Source organism: Mus caroli, unplaced genomic scaffold, assembly GCF_978045245.1.
Source record: "Mus caroli unplaced genomic scaffold, Mus_caroli_1 scaffold_10, whole genome shotgun sequence".
Classification (NCBI taxonomy): domain Eukaryota; kingdom Metazoa; phylum Chordata; class Mammalia; order Rodentia; family Muridae; genus Mus; species Mus caroli.
The window spans coordinates 67,710,494-67,733,605 of record NW_028227265.1 but is presented as its reverse complement, the minus strand read 5'-3'; the positions used below and the strand labels follow the sequence as shown (position 1 = coordinate 67,733,605).

At 35.4% G+C, this 23,112-nt stretch overlaps 1 protein-coding gene across 1 annotated transcript in view; it reads right to left on the bottom strand.

Annotated features, from left to right (window-relative positions):
* The window catches only part of Anxa10 (annexin A10), a 55,719-nt gene extending 32,915 nt beyond the window's left edge, over positions 1-22,804 (bottom strand). The window contains exons 1-2 of the mRNA XM_021170720.2: positions 22,638-22,804; positions 2,451-2,532 (exon numbers count right to left, since the gene is read on the bottom strand). Coding sequence (XP_021026379.1) covers positions 2,451-2,532; positions 22,638-22,655 — 100 coding nt within the window. The 5' untranslated portion in view covers positions 22,656-22,804. The remainder of the gene's footprint in view (positions 1-2,450; positions 2,533-22,637) is intronic.
* Between the last annotated feature and the right edge of the window lie 308 nt (positions 22,805-23,112).

Genomic DNA, 23,112 nt, shown 5'->3' with positions numbered 1-23,112 from the left:
ATGTACCCTGATACCGCCAAGTTCCTGCTTCCCCGTGTAGTTGCCAAAAGAAAAATTTCTGATGCTCCATCCCTCCTGCTGAGGTGCATTTCCTCTGCCCCATTCCTCCTGCTGAAAGGCACTTCCCCTTATGCTTGTGCATTTAAACCTCAGGCCTGGCTAATACATTTGGGGCTTGATGCAATCCAGAACGCTTTCCATGTCGTTATTCGCACAAGGCCCCCATCTCTCTCTACCCCCCATTTGGTTCTTGGGAGAAGGTCCCCTTGAGATCCTCGAATAACTGGACCTGCTGGACGGGTCAAAAAGATATTTGATTAAACTCAACAGCTGTTCAAGACAAAAATTTTAACCAAAGTAATAATCAAAAGAAACTTCTTCAGCCTGATAAAAGACATTTGCAAAATCCCATCATTATTGTTCTGTTGAGAAATGTCCTCCACAGAGTGAAATTGACCATGTTTAGCTGAGTATATTTTAAAACAGATTAGTTTTGAGATGTTTACCTCTTTGTTAAGATTTAGGGACATAGGTTAATAATGCTTTCAGTTATCCAGTGTCACATGGAGATGTGGAAAGTATTCTCCTTTTAGCTTAAAGAATCCACACAGCAGTTTTGAGAATATACATGTATGTAAACAGCTACTAATGGTGGTGAGTTAAGAATCTAACTGTTTCATTAGGCAATGCACAGCTAAGGGGTATTCCCTTTTAGGCTGAATTAATACATATTCTACAGCTTTTGCTAAAAATTCTGATTTTCACTTGTTTTAGAGTTCACTTTATTTTCATAGTTAATTAAATAAGAATATCTGAGTAAAACATTGATAATTATCTTTTCCAATTGCTCTTGAAGAAAGTCATTAAAATTGACAGACTCTTAATACATGTGAAATTGTGTTGTTACTCTGGCATGGTTCCTCAGACACTGTGCTACCGAACTACAAACACTTTGGAATATCTCATCTTAAACCTCACAAAATCAACCAAGTAACCAACCAACCAAACAACCAACCAAACAACCAACCAAACATCCTTATGACAGTCAAAATGAATCCCCATTTCCACTCTTAGAATGTAATAATGGGAAAATTAAAACATGAAAATAATAATTATTTTTGGCGACCAGATTGCTCTGGCATTTAGTTTTCCAGAAGAAAATCACAGTTAGCATTCTGAAAAACAAAACAAAACAAAACAAAGTTATGTTGTCTCTGTAGTTTTTCTAGTAATTATTGATGTTTTAAAAGACATGAAATGTTTGCCAATTCTTAAAGCCAAATTCATTGAACATTTAACACTGTTATTTTCCTATGTGTGATATACTACTCAGGATGGAAACACAAAGGTGAATAGTATGTATTCAGGTACAGGACAAATATATACACTGAGGGGTGTGTGTGTGTGTGTGTGTGTGTGTGTAGAGAGAGAGGCACAGAGAAACACAGAGAGACAGAGAAAGACACACAGAGAGACACAGAAGGACACAGAAACAGACAGACAGACAGACAGACAGGCACACATGCATGCATGCACGCACGCGCGCACACACACACACACACACACACACACACACACACACACACACAGAGAGAGAGAGAGAGAGAGAGAGAGAGAGAGAGAGAGAGAGAGAGAATATTCTTCAAAGCAGGTAAAGCAGGTAACAGTTTCTTCTTTGCTGGTTGTGTCTATCTACCTGCTCATTTAGAAGTCTTTAAAAAAATCAGTTTTACTCAAGGAAATATATGACTATTTAAGTTTCACATCAGAACTTAAAGAATGAAAAAGTTTCTCTTCCTCCTTTTTATATATTGCCTTTCTAAACTCTGATCGTATCGGGTGACTCATCAGTTTTCTAAGCCAAGTTGCACATGTTAGGAACTCACAGACCAATCTGTAGGTGCCATGGACAGGCACAAGGCAAATGATTAGCAAAAGAGGACCTAGGGAGAAAAGTACCTGGGTTGGCCCAGTGTTAGAGCCTCAGAGAAGGAAGCAGAGAGGATGCTCACTTGGAGAACTTAGGTTAAAAACAGACAAGAGAGAAAATAGCATCCCAGGCAAGAATTATATTGGGACGGTTTTTGAGGGGTGGGCAGACAGAGCCATTTTGGACAGCAGGAGACTAGTTCTAGGTGTAAGAGTAAGCAGCAACAGAAACGAAAGTAGAAAGAAAACGAATGCAGAAGTTGAAAGGATGTGCTACTTTTGATTAAATTTATGGTTTGGAAGCTAACATAGTCAACAATGAGGCATTTAAGGGCATAAGGAACACATTTCAGGGCCCAAGTTGTAATTTTCCCTCAGCATCTGGTCTTCTATTATTTTCTTCTAATTCTATATTCTTGTATCTGTCTTCTACAAAACCTTAGTTTACACTCATGACATCATGTTAACATGAGGTTAAAAAAGACAATACAATAACCAGCAAATGTATTACCCAGGCTTACCAAATCCTTGGAGTGCTCCGCCTAGCATTTGGGCATCCATCATGGGATTGAAATTTGGAGCTGGGAAGATGGTTCCTTGGACCTGGCGGGAAAAAAAATCAACACTTAAGAGATTGTATGAATTTCCTTAGAATTGGGAACAAAACACCCATGGAAGGAGTGACAGAGACAAAGTTTGGAGCTGAGACAAATGGATGGACCATCTAGAGACTGCCGCACCCAGGGATCCATCCCATAATCAGCCTCCGAACGCAGACACCATTGCATATGCCAGTAAGATTTTGCTGAAAGAACCCTGATATAGCTGTCTCTTGTGAGTCTATGCCGGTGCCTGGCAAACACAGAAGTGGATGCTCACAGTCAGCTATTGGATGGAACACAGGGCCCCCAATGGAGGAGCTAGAGAAAGTACCCAAGGAGCTAAAGGGATCTGCAACCCTATAGGTCGAACAACAATATGAACTAACCAGTACCCCCAGAGCTCGTGTCTCTAGCTGTATATGTAGCAGAAGATGGCCTAGTCGGCCATCATTGGGAAGAGAGGCCTCTTGGTCTTGCAAACTTTATATGCCTCAGTACAGGGGAACACCAGGGCCAAGAAGTGGGAGTGGGTGGGTAGGGGAGTGGTGGGGGTAGGATATGGGGAACTTTTGGGATAGCATTTGAAATGTAAATGAAGAAAATACCTAATAAAAATATTAAAAAAGAGATTCTATGAATTTCCATGAAAAGTTTCATCAAAAATGATCTACATAAATATCTACATAAATGTACTTCACATGTTTAAACTAGTGTACATTATTGACGTTTATCAGACATGACATAGTTGTTTGTTAAATATAGAAAGCTGAATTGATTGAGCATATTTTATTCAGGTTCTTCCACTATGTTGCTATTATCCAGATCTTAGGATGAGATGAGATCTTAGGATCAATAATAAAAAAAATTTAAAACCAAATTTAAAACACATTTTCTTTGATACTGATAACTACTTATAGAAACTTAAAGGAAATGATATTGAAAGATTCAGTCTATTTATCTGAACTTTGTCATTCACCACTTTTTACCCCCATAAAAGTAAACCTAAAATCATATGAATAAAATCAAAATAATTGAATTTGGAGTTTGGAATTTGTAAAAAATGAAGGAACATAGATAGATAAGACTGATATTACTCAGAGAACCCAGCTGCAGAGAAAACATTAAAAAAATGACCCTGTCATGTCTTGACAATAATAAAATCTCAGAACATTTACAGAAGGTGTTAAGAGTCACATGGTTCGGACTTCAGCTAGAGCCAGCTAGACTCTGTGCCCTATGCTTACCCTCACCAGGAAGAGCTGTCAATCAGATATTATTAAGAACAAGGGTCAGCTCTCTACATTTGTTGTCAGTGTGTCTGGAACTCTGGGGAAAAAAAAAAGCTATCTCATAGTGAATGAACCTATGAGGATTGAAAAATTCATTCACTGACCTGGTGCTTTGGGGAATATCAGGTGATTATGCAGCTCTCTAGTGCCCATTGTCTAATAGAAGATTAATTAGTTAAAAAGAAGAGGACTGGTCCATAGTTTATTGATAAATGAGTATGAATCCATTGATACCAAATTATTTAGTAAAGGAATTGGAATACTAAATGCTCTCTTTCCTTCAGCTATATGTAGATTTGATTTTAATAAATGTATAGTTGTGAATTTGAAGTAGACAACTGTATAATGTGTGGTGTATTCATATTTTTACACGTAGAAGTATGTCTATGAGGGTGAAATGTGCTCTGTGCTCTTTGGGCATCCATAGAAGCAGACATCTGTCATTAAAATGAGGGCCGCCAGGTACAGTAGCTCACCCTTACCATTCCACCACATCTCAAGCTTCATTTGAGAGGCTGAGGCAACAGGAGTTTGTGACTTCAAGGCAAGCATTGTCTACACAGTAATTTCCACATAGCCAGGGTTGTAAAGGAAGACTCTCAAGAAACAAAACACCTATCATCACAAACCCATTCCTTATCTACATTACTCCAGTGTATTCATGCACAAGTGCATTTCCAGTTAACCTCCAAGGTCTCAAGTGTATTGCACATGACCTTGAAAAAACATTCTCTTAGGTCAATCCCGAGTTATAAAGACTATTGGTTAGGTAAAAAACACCCAATTTTAACTTACATGTCTATCAAAATGTCATATGGTGGCACACCATTAGGATGACAAATATCTCTCTTATTTATTAATTAAGCCGAGGTAGCAGATTTTAATGCAAATAGTTAGATCTTCATAATTTAAACATATTTGTTTTATTTATTTTGTTGTATGTGTCTCTGTTTTGAGTGTATGTATGTGCAGCATGTATATACAGGTTAGAGAAGGATACTGGATTTCTAAAATTTGAAAGAGGTTATGATCTGGGAAATGAATCCGAGACATTAACAGTGCTCTTAATTATTGAGTCTTCTCTCCAGCTTAGACATTTTCTTTTTAATGTTTCAATCTTAGATGACTTTAAGATTTAAATATTGCAAGTACTAGTCACTTAACTTTAACTGTGAGATTATGATGCCATCTCTATATTTTATGAAATGTATATATATATATATATATATATATATGTTTATGTGTTTTATCCACTGAGAAAAGAATTTTAACAATATATTATTTCAGGCAATATTAAATTCTCAATATATTTAGCAGAATGGATATTGTCTTATCATAACACACCCTATCCTCATCTCTCTATGTACATCCTCTCTCATCAATATTTATCAGAGCAGTACATTTGATACATGGATCAATTTGATACATAACAATCTTCAGCCCATATTTTATATTAGGGGTCACTTGTGGAGGTGACAAACTTCTTTTCTTTTCTTTTCTTTTCTTTTCTTTTCTTTTCTTTTCTTTTCTTTTCTTTTCTTTTAACAAATTGGACATTTTCTTTATTTACATTTCAAATGTTATCCCTTTTCCCGGTTTCCCTCAATTCTAGAAACATCCTATCATGTCCTTCCTCCCCGTGCTTCTATGAGGGTATTCCTCCACCCACCTACCCACTCCCACCTCCCGGCCCTTGATTCCCCTACACTGGGGCATCTATCGAGGGAGGTGACAAACTTATAGGAGTGTGTGAATCATCATCATTTTATATACTGTTATGATATCACATCATAGTAGCTTCAAGGTTGTAAGAGTCCTCTAGTTTCTTCTCTGCTCTGTTAATTTTTTTTCTTTCTTTCTTTTTTTTTTTTTTTTACTTATTACCTCAGAATAACCTTAAACGTGGTATGTGCTACCAGCCAGCCAAATACAAACCTATTTTGTGATTTTTGGTGTTTTATTTAATCTTTTTTTTTTTTTTTACACTCCAGATTTTATTCCTCTCCAGCTCCACTCTCTGACTGTTCCCCATCCCATACCTCCTCTCTGTCCCCCTCCCCCACCCCTGACACCACGAGGATATCCCCACCTCCCCACCCCCTATCCCACCAGATCTCTAAACTCCCTGGGGCCTCCAGTCTCTTGAGGGTTAGGTGTATCTTCTCTGACTGAACGCAGACCCAGATAAGCATTTAAAAAAAACCATGAACACTAATTCTCATTGTATCCATTTATATTCAGTAATGTAATGTCTTTGCGGGAACAATCTGACAAGTGAAGGGCACAATGGAGAAAGCTTTGTCATGCTCTATCCTATTTTTGGAAAATCCTTTGCATATTTGAGGCCTGATTCAGTTATTTTATATGAAGAATGGCTCTGACTTTTAAAGTAATCTTCAAATGTTAGTAGAAGTGTATTTGTTAGCTTTTTTAGAAGCTGGAAGTTATGTATCATAGAATTTTTTCAATGGTATAAAGAATGCTAATGCAATACCTTTACACAAAGTTAGCAAAAAGTCTCAGACACGAGTTATTTAGTAGCTTCTGAACATTGGAAAGTGTGGAGATTTTTTTCAGAAATTTCTAATTGTTCTTTATTGTTGTGGTCCCAAGAAAATGATGTAACAAACCTTAGTTCTGGTATTGAGCTGATAGGAAGCACAGTCAGCTAGGAGGGAAACTGCACATTGGTTTTGCTATGAAGAAGCACAGATCTGAAGTGTCAGTCTTTGAACTTTAGTCATATTTGTCAAGAGGCCACTCAACAATGATTTCTCAGACATGGCTTTGGAATGTATTTTTTTGGCACTTGTTCTATCTAAGAATGATTATATTGTTCCCAAATTCAAACCCAGTTCAAAATCTACCAATTATATGGCATCATTTTAGATTTTATCAGAGTGCTTTCTACCTATACCTATGTTACCTGTGGCCCTCTCCTCTACATTTCAATATCTTACAATTGTAACTTCCCAGTGAGCAACTAATATACTCCCTTAAATATAATGTGGACTCAAATATTTTTTATATATCAGAAGGATTCCCATATTCCACAAGGACATTAAGTTTTTATTGCTGTGACCTAAAGCAAGTTGGAGAGGAAAGGGTTTATCTCATCTTATAGCTTATAGTCAATCATGAAGGGGAGACAGGGCAGGATCTCAAGGTAGCAACTGGAGGCAGGAACCAAAGCAGAGAGCTTTGAGGAAAGCTGCTCCGTGGCTTGTTCCTCAGTTTCTGCCCAGTCTGATATTTTATACAATACAGAATGACCTACTCAGATGTAGTACCACCCACAATGGACTGAGTGCTCTTAGATCAGTCAGTAATCAAGAAAATATCCTACATAGTTGCATATAGACAATCTGGTAGAGACATTTTCTCAATTGAAGTGCTCTTTTCTCTCTCTGGCATCTGTCAAATTGATTGAAAAAATTCTAATGGGGGTGGAGATCTTTAATTTACCCAGTAAGCAGTCTTTTCTAAAATTAGTCATTCACCTGAGCAGCTTATTTTCTATTTTCATCTGCATCTCAGTGAGCAGACTTAAGGGACTTATTCCATTTATCTTGTTCACATATGAGAATCTATGATGTTAGTTGCTTAAGAGCACACTGATAGTGTATTATGAAGAAAACCCTCAAATTCAAATTTAACTTCATAGTTAGCTCCATTTCATTATAGCACTAATAATTGTAAGATGAAATAACATTCTATAGATGAGGGTTTCTCATTTATATAAAAGAAAATATGTTTCCATTTCTAAAGTTCTCTACAGGAAAACCAAAAAGTTATATAAGTGAAATTGATATAGTCCTTCAGTTTAAAGTGAAAGAAGACAGTAATTCTGTTTGCACATCTCCATGTGTGTGGTTCTTTGTATGTGCATGCATCTTTCTGTCTCGGTGTAGTGTGTGTGTGTGCATGTATGTATGTATTTATGTATTTATGTTAGAGGGGATACTGGAAAAAGGAAAGCCAAACAAATGTAAATTTCCAGTAGTTGGGTTCTCAATATTTTAAAATATCTAATATTTAATTTAAAATTATCTGCATAATCTCAATGTGAATTTATCTGCTATATTGAATCACCAGTAAATTAGTTGCCGATAAATTTTGTTGATGGCATCAGGCTACTCCACATCAGGATTACCTGTCATTAAGAGGGCCTAGCATGGCCCTTTCCTTTGAGAGGGTCATGCCAATGTTCTAGCTGTGTCTTCTTTTTTTAGCTACTTTTCTTTCAACCCAAGAGGTTAAAATCTATATTAAATTCTCTTAATAAACTCCAACTCTGCTTCAAGGGTGAAACAAAAAATCAATTCAGGCTTGTGCTGACTAGATATTCCCTAAACTAATTAATCTCAGGAAACAAAAATTCGACTTTGAGTGAGAGAAAAATTAACCTTATTTTCTGCATTCTCAAGCTTATGAATATTTTTAGCAAAGCAGTCACTGAGATATGATTTTTATGAATATAATTTCTGACTAAAAGGGCATTATGACTTCAGCTTATATCTTGCAAAGAAAGTATATATTTTATTCAATTAAAATAAAATTTGATCAACAGATGGCTAGTTTATTAGTACTGCCACAGCTAGTGATATTGAGATGGGACAGTCATATATTTTGCATAATTGATGGAGAAGTATTTATAGTTAAGATCCAATTATGAAACTAGTGAATATAAAGTCTTTCTAAGTTAGCCGTTAGAAGTTCAGAAATTTGAGAGAGAGAGAGAAGAATTTGATCTCACACATACAGCTTCTTAAAAATTAACATGTAAAATATCTTAGCTAATTTATAGGAAACAATTTTCAGGAAGATGTAATTGCAAATAACTTTAACTCAATAAAAGGATACTAAACTCAAGCTAACTACAGTAAAATAGAAACTTCAAATGCTGCTTACCTTTAAAAGTGTATGATATCTATTTTCTAGTGCCTGGGATGTGTGAATATTACTTTACACCAAGTAGGCTTTTTACATACTATAAAATTAAATGTCACAAGGTGGAACAGTTGCTTTTGGATTGTCTGAATAAATCATAAATATGACTGGCTTTATAAGATGGAGTCAAGGGGAGATTTGACTGTTAAAAATGGAAGGGAAACAACAGGATAATAGAAGCAAGAATTTCTTCTGTTAACTTTGAATATGCATGGAGGAAACATGACCCAGGAATATAAGTGTCCTTTAGAAGCTGGGAAAGGCAAGGAAACACTTTCTTAGAGTCTCCAGCTGAAACTAGTTTGCTGATACCTTAAGCTCAGGCTAATAGGTTTAGCTGTAGTTTTTCAGAATCCTGAAACTTGAGGAGCATGAAACTATGTGGGTCTGAGCTGTGGAGTTTGTCTTCTAGGTTTTGCTACATGAGTTTAGGAAATTAGATCACTTGCTTGAAATCCTTGTCTCTGAGTCCATCAATCCTAAACTTCCACTTCACAAATTTACCTACCCCCAAGCAGATTTCTTATACTCACAATAAATGCCTGCATATTGGAAATGACAGAGACATGAAAAGAAAGTAAGGATAAGTAACTCTTCAGATAAGAAGAAATTGTATCATTAAGAATGTAGTGTAATAATTTCATATTGGTCAATATTAATACAAAGACTAAAGTTAATGTTTATACCATTACATTTAGACACATTTGGGTCACTTTCAAAGGAAACAAATTGGCATAAAAATTTTCTCCCTTAATATTAAATGTAAAAATACACCTGATCCCTTACAGAACTCTATGGAAAAGATTTAGGACTCAAAAGCCTTAAATCCAGCAAAATAACAACTTAAAAGAACGGGAAAGGAAAATACTACTTGCTGATTATTTCATAAATAATACTCAAGAGTGATTTTAGCCAATGAAAGTAGAATCAATGAACAGATGTAAGTGGGACAAACACTTTAATATTATCAATATTGATGTTTAAAATCAATGCAAAGTAATAGCCAGCAATAACTGAATTTTTGCTATATAACAAGTTTTGTGCTAAAGAATGGCAACATTTTAAAAACATTAGAAAATGCATAAGAACTTAACATAATCAACTTTGTAAATGATGAAATCTCTGGAAAACAATTAAAATAATTTCTCTTCTCAGTACAAAAAATTGTTGAGAATTTTAATCAAAGACACTAGAAGACATAGTGTATCAGATACTCTTTCATGCTTTTCATATCTTTGGACATAATCGTATGACATTTGTTCTTAGTTGAACAACTTTGACATCTTATTTAGCAATCTACCCTCTCTTACACCTTATAAAATAATTTCTGATGTTGCTATTTTTTTATCTTTGAAAACAAATACTGTAGAACAGTTTTAAGCGTGCTACTCAAACTTTGCTATGGGTGGTCTAAAACATCATATCAACAAGACATTATAAAGTAAGGTGAGTGTTCCCGTTGCAAAGATTTATATATGCAAAAATAACAATTCAATATTTATTAATAGCCATTGGTATGATAATTGGTAACACAAAACAAGAGAGTGATGACTTTAAGCCCAGGGTTTTACAGTGCATTGTACTTGTCCTTTGTTTATGATTATTCTCATATTAAAAAGAAATGGTATTAAGTTCCTAATGTGGACATTTTTGCTTTGATTCTTCTCTTTATATATCACCACATTTGTGTATTTTTTAGATTGTATATATTCACAGCTGTTTCCATAAAGATTTCTTCTTTTCAATTTTCTTTTCTTGTAATGTTGACTTACTTTCTGCTTAAGTGTAGTCCAGTGCCAAAAGGTAAGCAAGAAAGCCTATTCTCTCTTAAATAGAAGATAGTTGTGAGTCCTGCATAGCAATGTGGAAGGGGCAGTGGGATGTGGTTTCTCACCCCTGCAACAGAGCCAGCAGTGTGTGGGCCTCCATAAGCTTTGATGGTTGCTACACATGAGGCTTGTGTGGAGAGCCTTTGGGGCTGCTTGGCAGGAATCTGACATTGGGCCAGGACAAGGAAGTAAGCTCCAGCAGGAATCTAATTTTAGGCTAGAACAAAGAAGTAGGCTTCAGCCAAGAATGTTACTTTGGGCTAGGACAGGAAAATAGGCTCAGATAACTTGGTCATCCTGATAAGCCCTTAGAAACAGTGATTTTGGGACTTTGTTTATTGCCTTGCGTGTTCCTTGACTATGTTTATTGTATTGCTTGTTCCTCAACCTACAACTGATGTAATACTTCCATGTAATTAAAATGGTATAAAAGAGGATTTGGGAAAAAATAAAAAATAAATAGAACACCTACTCAGCCTCAGAACTGGTGGGATCATGCTACAGTATTGTCTAATTGTTTTTACTTTATTTATTTATTTTTTCTTTTTAATCCTCACTCCTATGCTGGAGAACCTGTTGACTAACTAAGCTGGCTTGGTCAGTTGGCGCCTCAACGTTGGAGCTCCAGTAAGCATGGTACAGTAAAGGACACCACGGGAATGAGAAGTGCGTGAAGTAAAGAAGATTTGGGCCAGCGGTGAATAAACTTTGTAGAAGGAATAAACCTTTTAGACAGTAATAGTAAAATGTGTTTTGTGTATGTGTTTAGAGTTATGCTAAAGTTTAGAGAAGCAAAGGTAATTCTCATAGATGCTTTTAGTCTTTGGACCTTGACTAGACACAGTTTCCACTCTAGATGTGAATAGAAATTGGGTTTGAGAAAAGCAGTCCTGCCAGCCTATCTGGGGATGCTTTGGCGAAAGAGAAGGAAAATGAATGCAAGCTGTTTCAGAGCTCTCCTAGGGACTGGAGGAGGTTGGGAGATGTCCTGCCTCTTCTCTGGCTCCTACTGGAGGAATGCTTAGTTCTGGTTCTGGGTCTCTTAGGTAGTGTATTAGTTAGGGTTTTACTGCTGTGAACAGACACTATGACCAAGGCAAGTCTTATAAAAAAAAAACAACATTTAATTGGGGCTGGCTTACAGGTTCAGAGGTTCAGTCCATTATCATCAAGGTGGGAGCATGGCAGTATCCAGGCAGGCATGGCGCAGGAGGAGCTGAGAGTTCTATGTCTTCATCCAAAGGCTGCTAGTGGAAGACTGACTTCCAGGCAACTAGGGTGAGGATCTTATACCCACACCCACAGTGACACACCCATTCCAACCAGGTCACACCTATTCTAACAAGGCCACACCTTCAGATGGTGCCACTCCCTGGTCCAAGGATATACAAACCATCACAGGTAGGATAGCTGAGTCCCTTTGGTGGGACATCTATCTAGTTCTTTTCCCTCTCTGTCTATTGTCTGTCCTTGGTGCACCCATCTGTCCATGTCTGTCAGTTTATGTCTGTGTTTTCGTTTCACTACTAGAAGGTTGTTCTGTGTTTCACATTTGAAAGAAAAAATGGCTAATGTTCACTTCTTGATTTAGTTTTAACCTTTTTTTCCAAAAAAAAAAAAAAAAAGAAAGAAAAGAAAAGAAAAAAGAAAAAAAGAAAAGCAGCTTCAATTGGCCTTTGGAGCCATTTATCTGTAGTTAGGAGTCTAGCACAGCTGCAGAAGCCCTGCTAGGGGCTGATTGTCTGTACAAGCCAATCTTAAAGGGGCCAGCAGCTTCTTAGTTTCTCTGGACAGTAAGCTGATGTTTGTTTCTCCTAGAAAAATCTCTAATTGTGATTATTGGGTTCACCAGGTGACGAGGCGCTTCTCACTTGAAACTACAACTAGAAAAAAGTAAGAATTTTGTCTAGTTTAAGTATATAAGATGTGTGTGGCCATTTCAGTTTTGTTTCTGATTGGTTTTAAAAGCATGTCTTGGTTATATATTACTGGCTTATAAGTTATTGGGTGTGATTAAAATTTGTAACTTTGGTATTAGAAAGTTGGCTTAAAACTGGTAACTCAGAATTGGAGTCATTCAAACAACAACACAACATGTGGCATGAGACAACCTGAGGAAACAGGTCTCTAAGATACCTCTAAATTGGGATAATATTTTATGTAATTCTTATCCTAGAAACAAGACTTATAAAAGACAGGATTTAGGGCAGTGTCTCTTTGGTGACGTTATTAGAGGGTGCACCATCATTTGTTCATGTGCAGGAACTGGCAGCCAAAGTTTGTAGCATGGGGGTGATTCACTTGGTGTTTTTGGAGAGTCTGGATTGTTTGTTGGAGCTTGAGTTTTGCTTTCCAAAGTTATGGTTGTGCTCTGGTATTGCAAGGGAAACTTAAAAAATTATAGTTAAACTGCCAATGTTCCATTGGCTGTAGTTTGCTGTTCGATCACTGGCTCAGGATTCTAAGTCACACACATTTGTAACGAAGAAAAATATCTGGCAGCTGGAGACTGTTGCAGGGTTTGCAATGGGTTGAAGAGGCTATGGAACTTGTGGAGTCATTGCAGTCTGGTTTGCCCACTCCAGCTGCCATTCCAGGAAATGCTTATAGAATTATTATGAATTTGGAGGATTGTTTTTATACTGTTCCTTTGCATCCTGGTGACTGTGGGAGATTGGCTTTTAGTGAGCTTGTAATTTTAAAGAACCCATGAAGTGATATCATTGCAATGTTTTGCTTCAAGGAATGGCTAATAGCCTTACATTATGTAACAAAAAAATTGGAGGGGGGGGGTTCCAAGACAGGGTTTCTTTTCTGTATAGCCCTGGCTGTCCTGGAACTCACTCTGTAGACTAGGCTGGCCTCAAACTCAGAAATATGCCTGCTTCTACCTCCTGAGTGATGAGATTAAAGGTGTGTGCCACTAATGCACAGCGAAAAATTTCACTGCCTCAATACAAGTTAGAACTCTGAATCTTTCAGTGTATACTATTCATTATATGGGTATTTTATTAGATGACCCCACTGAAGGAGTTTTACTACAAGCCTTTGCTCTTATACAATGAACTTTAAAATTTTGGGCAGTGGTTGTTCCAGAAAAAAAATCCAAAGGCAATATCTTTTTCAATAATTGGAACATAAGTTACATCCTAAACAAATTGCAGCACAGAAAATTCAAGTAAGAAAAGATAATTTACTTACTCTTAGTGATTTTTTGTTGTTGTTGTTGGTTTTTTTTTTTTTTGTTTTTTGAGACAGTGTTTCTCTGTATAGCCCTGGCTATCCTGGAACTCACTTTGTAGACCAGGCTGGCCTTGAACTCAGAAATCTGACTGCCTATGCCTACGGAGTGCTAGAATTAAAGGCATGTGCCACCATGTCCGGGACTCTTAATGATTTTTAAAAGCTGTTAGGAGATATTAATTGGGTAAGACCTCATCTTAAGCTCACCACAGGAGAACTTAAATCTCTGTTTGATACCCTCAAGTGGGATGCAAATCCTCATTCTCTTCAACAATTAACTAATGATGGATGAACAGCTTTGCAGAAAGTAGAGGAAGCTATTAGTCCACAACAGATACATTCTATAGACTGATAGTGCAATGGCTCAGAAGATAAAGGCACTTGGTAATAAGTCTATTGAGCCGGATTCAGTCTCTAGTACTCACATGGCAGAAGCAGCAGAAAGCAACTTCTGATGGTTGATGTCCATCTCTCTCTGTCTCTCTGTCTCACACACACACACACATATACTCACACACATACACAGTCACACACATGTATACACACAGCAAATGTAATAAAAAGTAAGAGTTGACTTTAACGTTTTGAATAACCATAGACAGAACAGTTTGAAGAAATAGACAAATACTTACAGGAGTGTACATTTGCTTAAAGATGGAGATGAATGTCTTTCCATGTTTAATACATTAGTATGTCAATAAATAGGATTATGCTTATATCTCTTCCCCCCAAAAGATTTTCAATTACTAAAAGTTGAATATATAATATAATTAGAAAATAAATCCTAATATGGATGCTGAAATTGGCAATACCAAATTTAGAGTGAAAGAAGACCATGGAATATCTATTTTGTGGGACATCTGTACATAGTCATCTTATCAAGTTCACTGCAATTAAATGATCATATCCAGGACTGATTGGTTGATACTGTGATCCCTCTCATAGCATACCCTGGAAAGGATTCATACTATTCTTTTGAACAAAGCACAAGTACAACATAATTAAGAAAAATATTAGAGAATGCTAAGTTAAAAGACATTTTATTCATAATTCTTTAAGCATCAAGGTCAGAAAATTGAGGGAAAAACTGAGGATTTATTAGAGATTATTAGAGATAAAAATATGATAATAAGATGCAATATGTTTGAATAATTGTTGACAATAAAGGAAACTTATGAAAAATTGGATATAATCTAAATTGTATTGGTGGTTTAGATGCTATTATTCATTTTGTTATAATAGTCTAGTTTTTATAACTTCAGTAAACATATATAGAGAGTTAGAGAAAGGACAATTGGTAGTCTAAATCACTAAAAATTATATTTATTTATATATTTATATATAAATTTATTTATTTTATGTGTATGAGTGTGTTACGTACATGTATGTCTGTATACTATGAACATGCCTCATGCCCACGGAAGTAAAAAGACAGTGTCAGGCCCCCTGGAACTGGAGTTGCAGATGGTTGTAAGCTGACATGTGAGTGCTAGGAATCAAACACTGCTCCTCTGCAAGAACAAATAGCTTCAGCAACTGAGCCATCTCTCCAGGGTTAAATCATTTGTATGACTTCTGAATGAATTTAAATGTTTCTCAAAATGTTTTAGGTTCAAGTCTATTTTCATAAATCCGTCAATGGGATTCTATTTGCCATGTACTAGTACATTGCTCTGAATTTAGTTTCTAACAGTAATGTGTCAGTGATGCTGGAGGAGAAAGTCTCAGCTTGAGAAATGGGAATGAGAATGAGGGGTTGTAGGGAGGAGGTCATAGCTGCATTTAAATGGAGAAAGACACCAGAATACAGATAAACCACAGTATCTTGAATGGAGAACTTCCAGAGGGAACAAAGTTGTGAGTTGAAAGGGTGGAGAACTTCCAGAGGGAACAAAGTTGTGAGTTGAAAGGTGACATACTACTATAGACATAACTATCTGAAATATCCTGCCTCTTATGTTGCCAGAGGGAAGGGACAGATAATTTCACAGATTCAATATTCTATAATGAATCTTTTTTCATCTCAGGCAGAGGTGTGAATGTTTTTGTAGAATTAAATAGACTGATTAAAGAGGAGGCTACATGGCCAGAGAAACTAAAGTTTATAAAAGTCATCCAGTCTACATACTTCTTTGGGCTGCTGGACATGGTAGGAGGCCCACTCAATAAAAATGTGACTAATTATGTAGAAGTTAGTCAATGCCTTTAATTGCAGTGTATCATTCTACCACTTTGAAAAGTTTCCCATACCTACTTAGTTAATTCAAATAACAAAGTTTAAATGACATGAGTTTTTCTATGAATATTTTCTCTACAATGAAATACAATTATTAAGGAAGAAAGAGACAAGGAAGATAAATCGTTGTGTAAATTATTTGCAGTTGTACCGGAGGTTGGCCTGTGGCCCACATGTGCACGCGCGCGCACGTGCGCGCGCGCACACACACACACACACACACACACAAACACAAACATACACACAAGAATGTGTATGCATACACACACGTACACTTCACTATATATGTGTGTTTGTATATATATGTGTATACATGCACACAAAAATGGACAAAGAAAGAAGGAAACAGAATGGGTCATAAATTTGTATTTTTATATCTGTTATGGGAAAGGAAAGGTGTGTAATATCTAAGAAGGGACAAACCTACCTGTTTATTACTGACATAATATGCTAAATGTCACCCTGCCCACTAACTTCTGAATTTGTAAATCCCTGAGTAGCATGAAGAAAGATCTGGAGTATCCATGAATACTAATCCTAGCATTTGTGATATCTGGGAATGAAGAGAGTCAGTGTTGTAAGGGAATAGACTCGTGAGGAACTCTACTGATTAGCTGAGAGAGGCGCAGTTGTGACTTTTGTTACACATGCACAACATCCCCATATCTAAAGCCTTAGTTCTCTTATCACTCAAGGTTCATGAATGTGACTACTGCATTCGCTGTGAATATTTGCTTTCCTATATTCCAACTGCATGCCTGAGTAAACACACGTAAAACTTAGCACAATAGCAGATGAAAGATAAACAGAAGGAGCCTGTGCTCCCTGGTACTAGTGCCTCTGTTTTCCAGAACCATTGTCAGTTTTTTTACTTAACCCTTTAAAACAGTGACATTTTGAGATTGGCCACAGAATGAACGCTTGGGAGAGAATGTATACATATCAATATCAGTATCTCCGAGGAGTTGAACAATGATTTGAGAAGATTGTTCAACAGTAAGGAAAAGAATGACCCAGCTTTAAAAGATAATATGATTTGCTTAGTTATTCCAAACACACAGATCACAACGATGAGTCTTCTGGGGTGAAAGTGCTTTCCCTTTTCATAAGCTGAAAAGTCTAACTATGGCTCACTCTTTCCAGCTTCTTTGAAACAAAATAGTTCCAATGTTCAATTTAGAATCAGAATGATAAATATACTGAGGTATCCTGTTACTTTTTCTTATAGATTGCCGCAATATAATGATGAAAAAGAGATCTGAAACAGCTTGTGAATGAGACTGATTCTTACTTGATTCATAACAACTATACAATAAGTACACAATTGTGTGTACAAATTAGTTTTTTGTTTTGGACATGATACTTGAGATAGTCTAATTATTTTCTATTTCCTGCTTGCATAATTAACTGAAGGACTTGAGTGATGCCATAACAGAAAGAATGTATGTAGATAAATACATATATACATATATAATACATGCATGAATACATATGCATACATGCAAACCTACATACAAATAGATAAAAGAATTCTATAGCACATAGGAAAATATATGAGTGGCGATACATGTGACATTAGACCAAGAAAACAGGCCCTAGAATTTTCCAACTTTTATTCTTCTTTAGATAAGAAATGCACATTTATAAACTGTAAACAAATGTTCTTGAATTATTGAAGAGAATTGACTAAACGACTTTGAGTTTGACAGTATGGACTCCAAAATAGTTTTTAAATTCCTGTAAGTTTTTTCTTTTTGGTGAGTCAGCCCGAGCTACCCCTGATTATAAGGGACTTCTGCTGATAAACAAATTCTATAGTACTTAGGAAGTTGGGTATTGGTCTGTGAGACTATCCTACAAGATGAAAAGGAAATCAGTGAGCAATGTCCTGTAACAGACTCTTTCTGCTCTAACCTTCTCTCCAAATTACAGAAATGCATGACTCATTAAAGTAACTGTGACTCTTACTGGCCAAACACTATTTCTCAAGACTTTTATCTTACAACTTAATAGTATTTTAAAAGTTCATAATTTATGACAACCTAATGACTTCTTTCCTGTACTGTTTGTTCAGGGTTGATTAATTAGGAAGAACAAAATTGCAGTTCAGTTACACATATTTTCTTTATTCAGATTGAGGACTAAAACTAACATTTAAATGAATATACTATATTAGTGCTAACAGTAGAGGTATAAATTCAAAATGAATTTCTGGTCCAGCATGATTGCCCACATTTTTAACCCCAGTGCTTGGTTGGCAGAGCTAACCAGATATCTGAATTTGAGCCCCACCTGAGCTACATAGTGAGTTCCAGGACTGTACTGACTGTCAAAAACAAAACTGTACCTCAAAACCAAAACAAGAAAAAAACCCAAATGGTTTCACATCAAAACTTCATCATTCTGAAACAAAAGAATGATGCATCTGCTTTGTATTTTAATTAAACTTGATTCAAAATATTCTGTCTATGATATCTCAGCTTACTAATGAACACATAAGAACAAAGATTGATTTACTTGAAAAAAAAAAAGTAATTCACTTTGGGGATGTTTTCTGTACTCCCTGTACCCTTTAAGCTTTATATATTAACTACTTCTAAAGAGAGGGTTAAAAGAAAGAGTGGTAGGTATTATTTCGGGACAGTGTCTCAGGTAGTCCAGGCTGGCCAAGTATGATTATGCAGTACAGGATTATTTTGAACTCTTGTTTCCCTAAATCCTGAAATTGTAGACCTGCAACATTACCTCGATCTCATATTTTTTAAAAGTTAGAGAAATTGAGATTAGACTGAAAGGAAAAAAAAAAGTCCTGAACCACATGGATCCCACATGATACACATGGATCCCACATGATACACATGGATCCCACATGATACTGCCTGTGGGCCTAGTTACCACTCTTGAGTTTGTCCAGCCCTTACCTTAAAGGCAAATTAGTAGTTGATAAAACAAGCATTTCTTTTCCTTGAAAAATATAACAGTGTGCCGACATTTTACTCCAGAGAAAAAGTTCTTGCGCTCAGTTTTTTTCATTCCAACACTTATTAATGCCACCAAGACTTCAGTAAAGGTTCAAGCCATACCCAGCGTAACTCTCAACTTTTGTTGAATCATATGTGTAAAGTTCACCCAATGTAGTCTCGTGATAGTGAAAAGCAATCTGAAATATGAATAACCTTTTAATAATATTTGCTCAGTAAGTCATATTACAGATAAACAGTCCAACTTAGATATCTGGAGGGAAGTTTCTCTCAGAAGTAACCTTTCTACTTCTGCTTCGAAAATAATCTTGCCATATGAACAACTTTGACTCTTACTTGGTTTCACCCCAGTCTGTGGTTACTCATTGATTATGCATCTTGACGTTTTTCCTGGTTTATGGAATTCGCTGCCAAAATGAATATGATTATTTAGCATCTCATTGTCCATATGAACCCTGCCTCTCGAGACACATTTAGAAGTAGAGGCATCTTTGTAAAAATGTTTTTTTTTTCTTTTTTTTCTATCTCTTAATTGGATTCACAAGGAACCTTTTCTTTGCCTGATAATGTTTGCATATGTAATTTGAACTATTCAGGAGACTGAGTAGGCCTATTTAATAGGCTAAGACCTATTCAAGAAGGCCACAAAATTTGACACCAGACTGGAAAATTGAGAGAGACCCTGTCTTGGAATAAAATACAGTAAAGGCTGAGGATGTAGTTTAGTTGTCCTGGGTTTATTCCCTGTTACCACAGAAAATTAATAGGTAAATCAGTCAACCTATAGAACAGTTGGCCTACTTTTTCTACTTAAATCTTGAATTATATAGAATAATCATGTTAGCTTCTCTCTTTTTTTTCTCTTTCTTCTGCCCTCTCTTTTGGCCTTTCTCCCCTCTTATGTCTCTTATATAAATTATTTTGTGTTAGACATGATCCTGTGTCTGCAACTTTCTGGCTTTTAAGTAATTAATATTGCTGAGGTTTTATATTTTAATCTTGTATATAAGGTTCCTTGAAGTTAGGGATGTTTAAAATCTTATATCTGAAGTCACAGAGCAGAATGTCTAGTAAGAATTAGAAGAAATTTATAAATATTTAGCCTATTAATATCTATTCTTATGAAATAGTTAAGTGTGGATATTAAATTAGACAAAGTTCTAATTATAAGTTTCTTCAGTAGGTACTCAAAAATTGCAATAATTTCTCAACTTTATGTATATTATATCATATCAATTTAGGTATTGGACATATTTGGTGCAAGTATGAATATGCTCTATTGTTTTTAATATTACAATGATTAATGTTTTCCTGCCAGCCAATAAATGTGGTAGAAATATGTAAAGGTCTCAAGTTGGATAGAGAAGTAACAGAATTAAAATAAACTTATCATCATATCAATGGATCTATAAATAAGTTCTTATGCTAACAAAACACCTGGGACTGGTTGAAGACAGGATAAGACAAAATTAGCAAACATTTCCATAGAATAATCAGCATAATGCATTTTAAAGAGACCATTTTATTCGAAGACTTTGAATTCTGTGGATGTTGGAATGCCTGTGTTTGAATCCTGTTTTGAGCAAGATTTTTTAAATAGTATTCAGTATAATGTCTTGAATTCCTCCTGAAACATGGCATATCTAATTAATAAGTCAAATGGTTTCAGGTTTGGAGTAATCTTATCTTCAACAGGTGCCTTACATATAAGCACATAAATAAAACACATTAGTGATGTCAAAAGTAAGCCTAGATTCTGATCATGTGAAACATTATTATGATTATGATTATTTTTGTTTTTTTGAGACAGGGTTTCTCTGTGTAGCCCTGGCTGTCCTGGAACTCACTCTGTAGACCAGGCTGGCCTTGAACTCAGAAATCTTCCTGCCTCTGCCTCCCAAGTGCTGGGATTAAAGGCATGGCTAAACATTCTTGAACTGCATTAATCACTAGGACATGCCTACCTCCGAGCTTCTAGAAATAATTGAAAAAAAAATTACACATTGGTATTCATAGCAATGTAGTTACTTTTCTATGTTACTGCTTCTTGATTGATGTATATATGACAGTGCTATACTATTCTATAGATCTCAAAAATGTAATTTTGTACATACCAAACATAAATGTTCAAATATCAAGATTATAAACCAGAACTGCTAAGTAGAAGGTTTAGGAGTCCGCTTTCAACTGGTCAGTCAAGAGTCAACCTAGTCAGTTATCATCTCTATTAGAAAATAAGAACTCTCTTGATTGATGGAGAACTTGTTTCTTGTTTGAAGACACCCCATGCAAAATGGAGACGGAATAATGAATTTGCCCTTAAATATTGGTTGCCTTAACATCAAATCCTAGATATTTGGACTATAAATATCTTAAGACCGGAAATTTGTTTATACTATAATGATATTGATGATGTAAGACTTAAGCTCATATTATTCTCCATTCATATTGTGATTGTTATAAAAGTTTATAGCACTCCTCTACAATATAGTTAATCAAAATATTTAAAATAAAGTGTACATGAGGTTAAATGTACCTCTTTAATTTTTATATTTTATTGGTTCTACAAGTGAAACAAATTGTATATCTTAAAACTTTTATGTAATGATACCTTTTAATCTCTAATTTAGAACAAATATCATAAAAGTTTCTTTAAAGACATTTGTTAACATAGTATAAGTAAGAGTATAAGACTGGTACATTAACATTAAATACTTTATCGTAACTTTAATCTAGAAGGTAGAAAACTAAAGATTTTCATAAATTAATTCATTATGTTTTGGCCTTGAGCTATAGAACAATTTTAATTTCTCCATAGTCAAGTATAACTATGATCTGATTAATGAAAGTAATGACAGCTTTCAACTATATATAAGATCTTAAAGTTACACATGTAAACTACCGAACCAAAGTGATAGAAAGTAGCCACATTTGAAGGGCTCAGTGAGTCTTGAAAAATGAAATAGATAAACAAAATTTCTAGGAACTAATACTGTGCATATGAGTAAATAAAATATTTTTGTTCTGCTGAATCCATGAATCTCTGGCATAAAACTTTTCTAGAGAATAGTTTTAGTATAGATTTAAGACAATCATATAAAACTACCATCTGAAATGGATAGTTATTCATATATGCATATACAGATGACTCTGTTGTTTTATCAAAGATAGTGGACTAGCAGAAGGTTTGGACTGAAATAATTTATATAAAGAAAAATGGAACTAAGTTAAAATGGCACTAAGTTTAACAGATACTCATTCAAAACAAGGAGTTGCATTCAACATTATTTTAATTTCCTATATTAAGAAATAAACATGAAGATCAATTTTTAGTATAGCCAGTCATGATTCTGAGTCAGACTACTTATTAAAGTAGAAGCAATTTAATTATAATAGAATAATATATTAGCATGGATTTAAGGCTTAATAATATTAACTCTCTTTAATAGTTATATTGGACAATAACTAATTAAAATTTTAATGAAGACAAATTAAAACCAATATTTCCTCTTCAAAATGCCAAGTAACTTAATTCTCAAAAGACTAAAAAGTTTTATAGAAATAATGAGTGTACTCACGTATTCCCCGCAAAACATTTTCAAGAGAGGAAGTAACCAGGGTAGATCACCAGGATTTCAGTAAAGGTCTTGCTTCAGAGTTGTTCCCTATGAGGCCAGAATGGCTGAGGTTCCCTGCAGTTCCAAATTTAAATATATCTGCCGGACCCAATATCTCAGGCAAGGAAATACAGAGGCAAATCAGGAACAGCATGACTCAAGACACACTATTTATACTTGGCTATCAGTCATATGTAAATAGATAGAATTATTACACAGAATGAATAGAACCACTAGCCCAGCCTCCTGCTTATGCGTTGGTTTAAGGAAATACATTAGGCAAATAATGAAGAAGTGTAACCTTTTGTAAAAGCTGATGACTCATGGAAAGGTAAGCCGATTAGGCACTGAGCTAATGGCTTATTTTCTGATTAATTATTATTAATGTCCAGACGCATTGAGGTGTGAAGCACTAGTTTCATTTCTTTTTCAATTT